Genomic DNA, 12,560 nt, shown 5'->3' with positions numbered 1-12,560 from the left:
CTCTGCCTGGGACGTTGTTTGGTCCAGCAGCTTTACGTGGGTTGACTCTGCGTAGAGTTTTCCTCACATCAGCTGTAGTGAGACACAGCACCTGGTCGTTCGGAGGAGGGGTGGTCTGTCGAACCGAGCGTAGAAGTTGTTCAGCGCATCTGGGAGGGAGCCGTCACCATCACAGGCAGGTGATGTCGTCCTGTAGTGAGTGATGGCTTGTAAGCCCTGCCACATGCGCCGCTGTCCCTGAAGTGATTGTGGATTCTCTGGGCGTGTGCGCGCTTCCCCTCTCTGATGGCCCGAGAAAGTTTGGCCCTTGCTCTTCTAAGGGCCACCTTGTCTTCTGCTTTGAAGGCAGAGTGTCGGGTCCTCAGAAGTGCACGCACCTCCGCAGTAATCCACGGTTTCTGATTGGGACGGTGCACTTGTTGATGTAGCTGGTCACTGATGACGTGTACTCCTCCAAGTCAGGGAAGTCGCCGTAAGTTGCAGCCTCCCTAAACATGTTCCAGTCAGTGCTCTCGAAACAGTCCTGAAGAGCAGAGATGGCTCCTGCTGGCCAGGTTTTCACCTGCTTCAGAACGCCTCAATGATGATCAGTTAAAAGAGGATGCACCTGGACTCAATTTTGAGTTTCATGGCAAAGACTGTGAATACTTATGTACTTTGTGACGTGTGATTTTTATTTTTTTTTACCTTTAATAAATTTCACATTGTCATTATGGGGTATTGAAATTTATTTCATTTAACTATCAGTCCTTTGGTTAACAAGAAAACAAGAAACATTTGTCTACTAAAAATTGTTTTGAGGAGAAAATCCTAAAATAATCCAGAATATTAATAGAGGATCATCTGCTCCTGTGGTATGATTGGTATGATTAACTAAAATTAATGTATACTGTATAAATGTTAGATCATGCTCTACAGTCTTCAAGCATTACCAGGTTTTTAAAGAAATTTGAAAGCATCGTCATAAATATGGTCTCCTAATTACTGAGTACTGATCCAAGCAGAGTTTTCTTTTTCAAAACAAATATGATTTAAGAGACCATTTTGGATGTACATTGAGTTAATTCCCTGTCTGTGAGAAATCTTTTTGTATTTTTTATCATCATATTTTTATCTCACGTACATATACAGTATTTAAAAGGTGTTCATAATGTTGTGAGGATTGTACAAGGATGTGGAAATAACTCCCAGCCGAGTTCCAGTAAAGCGCAAGTCGTGATAGTGAATGATCGTGTGTACAGTCCCCACAGAGAGAGATATATTTATATAGCTCAGAACATTATGAACTCCATGTAATGTCATGAAAAAATGTACATGTTTTTAGTACATTTTGCATCGCAGGTCAAGTTTGTGATGGATTTTTCCATATCTCCTTTTTTAACTACTTTTTAGCTTCCTACTCCGTCCTTGTAAAAAAAATAAGTCCTAGTAGTAAATATGGACGAGAGACATATCACCCAAAATGTGCAAAATTGCGGTTTTGCCTCATAACACGGAATCTGTAAATAAAATAACACTTCCATTATAGCTGACTAATTATACGCTCTTAAGTTTTCCCACATAATACGTACTTCTGAATCATTATATTCCAAAACAAGTGATTATCATATCCATAATAAGATCATATCCAAAAAAAGATCTTGAAGGAGGTAGGAGCATCATGGGAGGAAGTCTGCAATGGTGTAATGTGGTATATGATTCTAAAATTGTCGACAGATCCTCAGAGGTCAAATAAGGAGCCAGGAGAATTTGAGTTGAGCTTGGATGTAACACAACACCGTTGCATTAATAGCTAAAGATAATACATACCTCGTTTCCAATGAAACCTTAAAGAATCATTTAAGATCAAAAAAATAATCAATATCTTCTGAACAATTAGATTTGAGAATCCAACAGTGCTGTGATGTTAATGTATATATAAAACCAATCATGGAAATGGAACAAACCTATGATGTGAGTGCAATTATTTCCACAGTAAGAAAGAACTGGGAAATAAGAACCTCAACACATTACATGCAGACATAACTGAGGGCTTTTTTTTTTTCGACAAAGGAAAGCCGTTTGCGCAATCGAAGCACGAGCAGGGAATTTAAAGTGAAATAGGAACAGGTATTTCCTCTTATGAGCGTGGGTGAGTCTGGAATGAAAACAAAAACTTCAGGAGTAATTAAGGGGAGCAGCACCTGGAAGCAGGCGCCTGTTGTTTGGATAAAATGCTGTCTGTTGAGATGCCTCTGTTATCAGGTTTTGATTGGTTTTTTTGTGGTTTGTTTGTTTTGGCATTATTCTTACTCTTATTAGTTAGAAGCTGGCGATTTGTTCATCTAGGATGTGAACTATTTCCAGCTTAGAAAACGTGACTAATTGTGCTCTATGGTTTGTGTTTCAGTTGGAAACCGCAATCAGACTCTGAAGATTATGGACAGAAAGTGGACAGAATACTTGAGATTTGGAGGCATTACGCACTTTTACACTGACACATACAAAAGAAGTGGCTGTCCATGCATCTAAAAACTTAAGTCATTTTTTTCTTTTAGTAATCTATTTTACAAGGCTCGTTCAAATCAAACCGGGACTCATGATGACAGTTCGGATGAATGAAGGCGTAAACACCATTGTCTTTCACAGAAGACTTCAGTCACAGTGCGGTTACGAGTATCTTAGCTGAACGCTGGAAACGTTTTAAAGAACGCAGTACGTCTGTGAATGATGATCACATCTACGGTGGCTCGGAGCCCAGTGCAGTCCTTCCCATGAGCATCCAGAGAGTGGAATGCCTGGCCCTTGAAAACTGACAGATAAGTTGTCGCCAACTTGCAAAAGACACACATCTGTCTGTGGGAACTTCACACACGATCATTCACTATCACGACTTGCACTTTACTGGAACTCGGCTGGAAGTTATTTCCACATCCTTGTACTCGCTTCCTGACCTCGCTTCAAGACATTATCACAAGTTTGGGCCATTAAAGGAGTTCCTGGGAGGCCATTGTTTCAGACGCGAAGCAGGCAGCCCGATGGTAGTCATGGCTCTAGTATCCTAGGAAAACTTTCTACCTTGATGGTATCCAAGCAGTTGCTAGGTTTCTAGTTATAGACATACTGCAGTCGAGGGCCTGGTTTTCTTCACATAGTGTTAGTGATATACATGTAATTGTTTTAAATAATGCAAAGGTTATCAGGAGAAAAAAGTCACTCATATACATTGAAATGCCCTTGAAGTGATTAACTGGTCATTCAGTACATTCAGGTGGTCAAATGACTTCATTTTATTGTTGAATAACGTTCCCGAACCTAGACCTGAGCAACTGAAGCAACCCAAGATCATAACCCTGCCTCCAGAGGACTGTACAGTGGACACAATGCATGATGGGTGCATCGCTTCATGTGCTTCCCTTCTTACCCTGACACACTCATCTCTCGGGAATAAGGAGAATCTGGACTTATCAGACCACATGACATGTGATTAGTCTTACTAACAACTAACAAGTGGTTTGGCACTACATGGCTTCTGTGTAGTCCCAATCCTGTGGGTTTAATCACATTGTGAAATGCTCTTACTTTCACTATTGAAACTCACTATTCAAAATTTTACTATTGATACTTTCACTATTACTGTTGATTTTTTACCAAGCACCGACCATGTTTAAGTGATCTTGATTCATGTTTTTTTTTAACACCTTCCTTTCACAAAGTTGACCGTTCAGCGCTATCCTTCCAGGTTTTGATAAAGTCTTGAAAGGTTCTTATCCCAGTCCCAGGATGCAGCCCAATAATTTGTTCCTAATGAAATGATGACCTTTTTGCCACCAGGCAGTGTATAATTTTTTTGATTATCACAAATTTAAATCCAGATGAAGCTACATCCATCTCCTAGGAGTCCAAGATAGCTAAATTGGTCTAACATTAGGCTTTTTATAGGTTCATGTATGGTTAAGTGGGCTGATGGTGAGGGTGTTACACTTGGGGAAATTAAACACTAATGGAAGAGGAACATGAATGCTCTGGGTAAATTTTAATTACATCACATGAATACGAGTCAATCAGTCAATTCCCAGTTCATTGCTACAATCACGGCAATTTATAATAGTTATGTCCTTTTGTCTAGCGCCACTGAGGATTAACACATACTTTTTTGTCACTAAGACCTGAGCAGATAAATGACACGAAGAACCTATAAAGAGCTGCAACAGTGTTTCCCCTACTGACCTACTGTCTCTACCCCTGAAGTTAGTCTTTGATCCAAAGAACCTTCTTTCGCTAAATAATTTACAACAATGTGTGTTATTGGATTACGCATTAGCACAGAAGATGGAGAAGCTGATTAGGTTGATGTTTACAGCTAGGGTCAGGTCTCGCTGCTTTACAGTATGTGTGCACCATGTTGATAATACACTATACAGGTAATTGCAAAAGTATTTGGCCAAACCTGCAATATACGTATACTTCAATATGGAGTTGGTCCCTCTTTGGACGAGAAGGACTGGCTCGCACTTTTCGTTCCAGGTCATCCCAAAGGTGTTGAGGTCAGGGCTCTATGTGGGCCAGTCAAGTTCTTCCACACCAAACTTATCAAAGTTTTTATACAGAAGTCCTTGCTTGGAATAGAGCAGAAACTGTTGCCACAATGTTAAAGGCATAGCATTGTCCAAGATGTCGTGGCATGCTGAGGCATTAGGATTGCCCTTCACTTGGGATAACAATGAACATATTAATTAACAGGTTTAACCAAATACTTTTTGTTCTTATAGTGTTTATACTACAGCAGGGTAACACCATTCAATGAAATTACCTTTGCGCCGAAGTCCAAATTTCATGTTAGGATTCAGATCTCTCTCTTTATATACAGTCATTTCAAGTACAAGTCTAAACATTTCCATAGAATTTCAATAAAATGTATTCTTCAGTTTTCAGTAATTATGTTTAACATGGACAGTTTGAACTTTAATGGCTGTGTATATTTCCTTGTATTTTCTATTTAAGACAAACAATTTTTAATCAGTCTTTACTGAGTCTTCATTTGTGCACTACTGGGCTATAAATGAATGTCAAAGGACTGTGGTTGCTCTGTCATACAGGGCTCTCAGTTTGGGTATTTTACACACCCTCACCTTGAACTGCTGTGGATATGTTTGCTCAAACGACCTGTGCTCTGTCTCATAGTGGTGCTTCACACTGATGCTCTTTATTACAGCCACAGTTTCTGAACATATAAAATGAACTGGTTTTAAACTTCTCACAGGAAGAATAAACATATATTGAGCTGTGTTCATCTTTGAAGGTTCAGGTTTCACACACTATTTGCCCTTTTTTTTTTTTTTTTTTTAAATAAGCCATGCTGCGTCACCCTTTTAATTATGTTTCTTCTATACACTGTGCACTATCACGTTGGGTGGCTTATAAGTGACCGGTATAGCTGCACCCACCTCAAAGAAAAAAAAGTGCTAGATTACTGGTATATTATTTATTCTCATTTATCAGAAACGAATCAAGGACCAGATAGAACTGTTACTCAGGCTGGGAGGAATAAAGGTATATCTTATCTTATCTTACATAAAACATTTCTTCAGTCATGAGTCTATAAAGGGGACTGTCCCTAACTAACCCTTGTGGGATCTTGAGGTGTTAAGAACAGAACTGAGACGCAGAAAAAGCGACTTTCTTTATTAAAAATGTGAAGAAGAAAAAAAAAAAAGAAAAACCCACTCATAGAGAGGAGCTGACTCATGAAGCAGCACCAGGCATCTGCTTTTCTTTCCGTTTCAGACACACCCACCCCTGTTGTCTCGTTTCGCTCCACGCCCTCGGTTGCGTCACTTTTAGCGTCACGTGCCTCTAGTTTCCTTCTCCGCCGTTTGCGAGCGAGTGTGTGTGTGTGTGTGTGAGAAAGGGGGTGTGGCCTGCACTTCCACCGGCTGTACCGCACTCACGCACAATGAAACAACGAAAGGCTGATGTAGGACACCACGTTGGGGCTCGAGAGACAGCGGCACGCGCGCCGAGTTTCCTGCGTTTCTTTCATATTTAGTTCGTATGGACCGCGTTTGAAGAGCGGAGCGGCGCGGCGGAGTCGCTTGTTATCGTTATTATTTATTTTTCGTTAATTCACCGGGGTGGGAAACCGCGGACAGCGATCGTCCATACACGCGCGCGCCCGCCCGCCACCCCTCCTTCTTGCGCTTTGTTGTTTTCGATCTCCGCGCGAGACCATGTCCGTGTTCGCCGACTCCGATTATCTCGCCGCCGAGTGCCTGGTGTCGATCTCGAGCGGCCCGGTGCTTCACCGGCCCAGTGCCGCCGTGACGAATCACGGCGAGGCGGACGGCTCGCGCGAGGACAGGGAGGTGCGCGAGACCCTTAGGCTCGAGGGCGCGTGCGAGGAGGAGGCCGGCGTCGTCCTCGCGGACACGCACGCGGCTTTCCGGCCCATGTCCGCGCACTCGGAGAGCAGCTCGTCGTCGAGCTCGTGCGGCGAGAGCGGATACGCCACGCTGTGCGACTCGGGCACCGCGACCCCGACCATGACCCCTACCGGTACCCCGGTTCCGGGACACACAAACCGCAACGCCCCCCAGCAGATGTGGGCAGAGGGTGGAGGAGGAGGGGCGCCACCGCGCTCTCCCTCTAAGCGCCACCCGTGCACTTACAACGGATGCGACCGAGTCTACGGCAAATCCTCCCACCTGAAGGCGCACATCCGGACACACACAGGTGAGAGCGCTGGGCCGACACGCTCACTACTCAGTGCTCGCGTGACAGTCGAGTTGCCATGGCAACGACTGCGTTGCAAAGTTTCACCAAACAGTGAACACAAAGTTTACATTTGAAACCAGTAATTAATTAATAAGTGTCAGATTCAACACTACTGTTGTTGTTTTAGAGGTTTTAACCTGGGTGGAAAGTTTTCACGCACAAAACATAAAAATCGGTTGATCATTTTTATTTGTTCGTATTAAAAAATCATTACGGCGGACATAATTATAAAAGTTAAATGTTTTAACCCCGAATTGTTTTCAAACGAACAAATTTCTACACACTTACAATAAAAAGATTTTTTTTTTGTTCCTTGAAGTGTCTAATCGCATTCCTGTTACTAACAGTATTACTAATCGCACAAACGCGTGCGTCATTTATTCCGTTAATTCCGTTCGTCCTCTATTATGATTCGCACGCTATGAGCTATGCTAAGCTAAATGACTAGCTAGCTAGCGCGTACAAACCGATCAATTCGTTATGTTTCGCATTGTTTTCGTTTTTTTTTTTGTTTTTTTTTTAGTAATGCGTAAAACTAATTTAACATTCGCACAATGTATTGGAATATCTACAAATGAAATGAATATTATGAGTTTAAAACGTGATTCAAATTTCACTCTAATGTGGTGAAAAACAACAAGCTAACAGGGCAACGCCCCTTCAGATTCTCTCTACATCTACATGCGACCCAAGATGAATAAATAAGTTTAAAAGAATTAGATGTGATGTTTATTGTTAAATAATGTGGGTAGGTGATGATTTAGTTCTAAAATATGATGGGTTATTAAATAGGAACTCTGTTTTGTTTTTTGAGATCACACAAAAGGAAATACCATGAGTTCTTTTGCTAATTATGATGATTACGAAATCTTTTTGTGCAGATTTCTTTAAAAAATGTTTTGTATGTCAATAAATATGCCTGGTGCTAAAGGAAGACTCCTCTCTGAAACACATGAAATATATTGAAATGATTGTAATGTGTAAAGCAATTCTTGTGCTCTTTTTTAAAGTGCTTTTTTTTATTCCTCTCAAAAGTAAATTTAAGTCGTTCTCATTCTGTTGTCACATCGCCAGCATGGTTATAAAAGTGGTTACAGTTCAAGTAACAGAAATAAGCAAGTTTCATATTTTATGGTTCGCATTATCTTCGAGGTTTCCACGTCGATAATTTTATAACCCCACAATGTATTGGAATAACTTAAAAAATAAAATAATACTTTTAATATTACTATTTGGTTTTAATTGCGTGCACCCTCACACTGAGTGGAAAACAGCTAGCTAACAAGGCAACGCCCCTTCAGATTCCCTCCAAAAAGAATAAAAAATTGAAACAAGTCCCAACAAATAATTTTTTTGTAAAGTAAATTCTGTAAAACGGCTACCAACATTGAGGAAATTCTTAAAAATATATTAAATATAAAAATAGACCAAACGTTATTGTTGATGAATATGGATGAGTTAAACTAAAGTCTAATAGGTTATTAGAATGGTAATCTTTTTTTCATACATTTTAAAAAACACACAAAAGAAATATGAGCAATATTAGTTGTTATAATTTCTTTTAAAAAATGTGTAATTCAACACATAGGCCTGGTGCTAAAGGAAGACTCCACTCGGAAACCCATGAAATATATCGAAATAATTGTAATAGGCTGATTTATATATATATATATATATATATATATATATATATATATATATATATATATTTATTATTATCAATTCTCTCAAAAGTTATGTAAGTAGTTATATCTCCTGCTGTTGTCACATGCCAGTGAAATTATATTGGTTGTTAGAATGGTCTAGATTTCACTGTTGGGTCTGTTTTTTTTTTTTAATCAGCTAATTTTTTTTTCCACCATTTTCCAATGTAAAAGAAGTGGAAATGTTGATGCAAATACGACTTAAAGTGGTTTAGTGGTTACTACTGTGGCCTTTCACCTCCAGGGTCTGGGTTCAATTCCTTCCCTGAGGTCTGTGTGCTCGGTGGGTTTCCTCCCACAGTGCTAAGACATGCAGATTAGGCTAATTGGCGTTCCCAAATTGCCCGTAGTGTGTCAATAAGTGTGTGTGCCCTGCGATGGTTGGGTACCCCATCCAGGATGTACCCGCCTCATACCCAAAGTGTCCTGTAATAGATGCCAGGCCCCCTGCAACCCTGTGCACAGGATAAAGCGGTATGGATGATGAGTAAGAGTGAGTGAGTTGCCCAGTGCTCGCTCAACAATTCCGTTGGTCATATATCTGTAAAAGTAATGGCATTGAGTTAATGTATATCGCGTGTTGTGTTTTTTTTTGTTTTGTTTTTTTATACATACAGGTGAGAGGCCGTTCCCATGCACCTGGCCTAACTGCGCGAAGAAATTCGCCCGGTCCGACGAGCTGGCACGCCACCTGCGCACTCACACTGGTGAGAAGCGTTTTCAGTGCCCGCTTTGTGCCAAACGCTTCATGCGCAGTGACCACCTGATTAAGCACGCACGCCGCCACCCCGACTTCCAGCCATCCATGATCGGACGTAGAAGCAGCGGCTCACCCCAGGGTCAAGGGTCATCCATCAGCACACAGTCTCACTAAACCAGCAGCATCAACTTCACAAGCTAAACCAAGTCGGACACCTTTACATAGCAAAGCGAGTCCTGTTTTTTTTTTTTTTTTTTTTTAACCACACATTTGAATACCAAATTGTGTTCAAAGTTCTCCCTTCTCCTCGTCTTCCTTCGGGTCCAGTCATGAGGTCGAGGTGGTCGTTTGCCTCAACACAATAATCCTGGTGCAATCACATCATCCAGCATGATCGGCGAGCGATGTCAGATCTGCCGAACATCTCTCTCTCTCTCTCTCTCTCTCTCTTTCATTTTTTTCACCACAAGCACAACATGCTACTCCTTTCAGGCTGTGAAGCTATTTCGGGGTTAACAGGATGGCTGCAGCACAATCCTCACTCTCTCCGATTTCTTCGGCTGTTTCGGGAAGTCTGCATTACTTCTCAGTCATGTATGAGATGTCCTTTTCTTTTTTTTCTGGTTTATGGGTGTGGATGTTAATGCCCCGGGAAACTGTTTAAAATGCCCATGTCATTCCAGTTTCACTCTGCATTCCAGTACTGTTTTTAATACACCCTCTTTAATTGGTTATCCTTCACAACTGCATCATGGATTGAAACGTGTAATGCCAAAAACATTCAGTTTAAGCGTGCTACCTAGCTGGCTAGTCTGGTGTGTTGAACCAACAGATCAACCAGTTTATTCATTCCAGTCAGATTAGCTATCGTGAATTTATAAAAAAAAAAAAAAAATCCCCAACCATTTTGAAATACTTTTTGCATATGTATTTTGGTAAACAGCGCAATCTGTCACTTTTGTGACATATAATATTTTAGCTAAATTTTCAATATGTGGAGTGTGCAGGTAGAGGTATTGAATTTAAATTGAATATATTAAATAACATTATTATACATAGGTCATTGCGCAAAATCCTAAATTACAATGAAAATAGTTTCAGGGAACCCCAGGTTTAAAAAAAGTCTCTTTCAAACCAGGCTTCATCTAACGATGCATAGTTCCAGTGAAGCCAAGTGTCCGGTTCAGCCCAGAGAGAAACATGGGGGGGGCGTGTTGCAAACAGTACTGAAGTGCACCCTTAGATGGATCACATCACCTCTTCACCATGGTGCTCTATTTACAATTCTTCTGTAACTGACTGTAATATGTCAAAATGCCTGTGACTCGGTTGTTAATCACACAGAACTTACAATATGTTTTGGTTAGTTTTTTTTGGTAACTCCGTTTACATTGACGTGCGCAGCTGCGTTTGAGCACCATGTCAATAACGATAATCAATAATTGAAATTTATAATGAAAAGATAAAATATCTCATTTAAGCACGCTTGCATTTCTACATTGAGGTCTTTGATGGTGTCATAACTTATTTTTTCTTGCGCATTTAATATAATATACATATATGTATTTGGTTTTGATTTTGTTTTTGCAAAATTATTGGAACACTGACATTCCATGACCACTCAAATGGTTAAACGGTTTGAAGTGTTTTTAGGTCATTCGTTACTTCTTATATATATATTTTTTTTAATATGTAGACATGTAACCTCATGCTGAAGGGGTTGCACATGATTTGTGTGTGTGGGGGGGGGTGGGTGTGTATGGCTATGCTTGAATCTTCTTCTGTAGAGATGTTCTATATACGATAATGCTTCTCTTAGGGATAAAGGGCACGCGATTGCTTTTAAAGCTAGACTAGTGCTGCTTGCTCGTGTGGGAATGTATGCCACGGATGTATGTACGTATGTATGTTTGTATGTATGCATAAGAGAGAGAATGTTAACCTCTCTTCAAACACATCTATCTCAGAGAACAATGCAAACACATCAGGAATTTCAGAAAGCCTTAATTCCTCTCCCGACTTATTTTGCACCGTTGTTTACCGTTACACACTTTCTACAGGTAACGTATGCCGCAGGGTGTTTTATTATAATACTTTTTTTTTTAATTCATTATTTCTTTACAAAATAAAATACAAATATGCAATATTGCACTTTTCTTCTAGATGATGATGCTTCTGTCTGCTAGTGTAATGGGTAACACTGTATAAATGTATACGTCTGGGGAAAATTAAGAAAAGAAAAGGAACACTGTGGAAAGAAAAAAAAAACACAAGTGTTTTCGGGATGCACCTGTTTCCAAGTGCTTGAATAAGTGCGACAAAGGGAAGAAACGGACTTGATTTTTCATGAGTAACCTTTTTTTTTTTTCCTGTGCTTTTTTTTTTTGTTGGGGATAAAAATCAGTCAAAAGAACTCACTTTTCTCGTCCTTCTTTCCTTTCCATCCACGCAACAGTTTTTTAAATATTGTTACTAATACAGTTTACGAGACGATGGTATCTTCATCCACGCAATACAAGAACTCAACGGGTAGCTGCGGGCAGTTATCTGAACTGTAACATGTCAAAACAAAAAAACAAGCCAATATCATACCTCTGGTCACAAAAAATGTCAGAACATGACTGTGTTTTTAATGTTCATAGTGATGTTTTTTTTTAAATACTTCTTTCACTACACAGCAACATTTAATCAACTCATCTCATTTCAATTGATTTCAACTTTAAAATGCCTCTCTGGTGAAATTAACTCCTTTATTCGAAAAGAAAACAAACAAAAAACTGTCTTAATGTAATCAGTTTGCAGTTAGCGCTAGCAATGCTAATACCTCAGTCAGGAAATGCTGTTAGAAAAAAACACTTTTTTTGTTGCTTTACACTTCTTTTTTTTTTTTTTTTTTACACACTCCTTAGAAGTGCCATGGTTTCAAAGGAAGAAAAAAAACAAAACTCTAATCTTGCTGACTAGCAATATGCCTGTGGGATCATGCTAACCAATTTAGCTTTACTAGCCATTTCTGCTGGTCATTGCAGTTATAGTTTCCTTGGTAACCTGTAGTGGCCTTCTAGGTAGTTTATCATAACATATTAACTTTTTTTTTTTTATTAGATAAAAATAAACCCATTGCCCCTTGGCTGTCAGTTTTGTTCTCTTTAGTATTGTTTAAATTTTGACTTTGTCGCTAATCGTTTTGCTGTCCTTTTTTTTTTTTTGTATTTTAAAAGTTTGATAATTTCTTTGTCTTAAAGGATTGCTCAGTACCAAAATGCTAACTTTGCTAATAAGGAACAAAAGAGACCTTAACATCCTTCCTTCTTTTGTCTCTTTAGTTGATTTTATTGTTGTGTTTTAAAACCTGACTACAAACATTGCTAAGACTGAATTCCATCCTGTAAGGTTGATGCGTA

At 39.7% G+C, this 12,560-nt stretch overlaps 1 protein-coding gene across 1 annotated transcript; it reads left to right on the top strand.

The window, feature by feature from the left end:
* The first annotated feature begins 5,875 nt into the window (after positions 1 to 5,875).
* zgc:153115 (uncharacterized protein LOC768186 homolog) lies at positions 5,876 to 11,496 on the top strand. Its single transcript, XM_053495694.1, has 2 exons — positions 5,876 to 6,711; positions 9,074 to 11,496. Exons 1-2 carry the CDS (start codon positions 6,210 to 6,212, stop codon positions 9,328 to 9,330), a joined length of 759 nt encoding a protein of 252 aa, XP_053351669.1. The 5' UTR covers positions 5,876 to 6,209; the 3' UTR covers positions 9,331 to 11,496.
* The last annotated feature ends 1,064 nt before the right edge of the window (positions 11,497 to 12,560 follow it).

This window comes from Clarias gariepinus, chromosome 1 (assembly GCF_024256425.1).
Source record: "Clarias gariepinus isolate MV-2021 ecotype Netherlands chromosome 1, CGAR_prim_01v2, whole genome shotgun sequence".
NCBI classification, from domain to species: Eukaryota; Metazoa; Chordata; class Actinopteri; order Siluriformes; family Clariidae; genus Clarias; species Clarias gariepinus.
The sequence above is the reverse complement of the archived record's forward strand: the minus strand, read 5'-3'. Positions and strand labels throughout refer to the sequence as shown.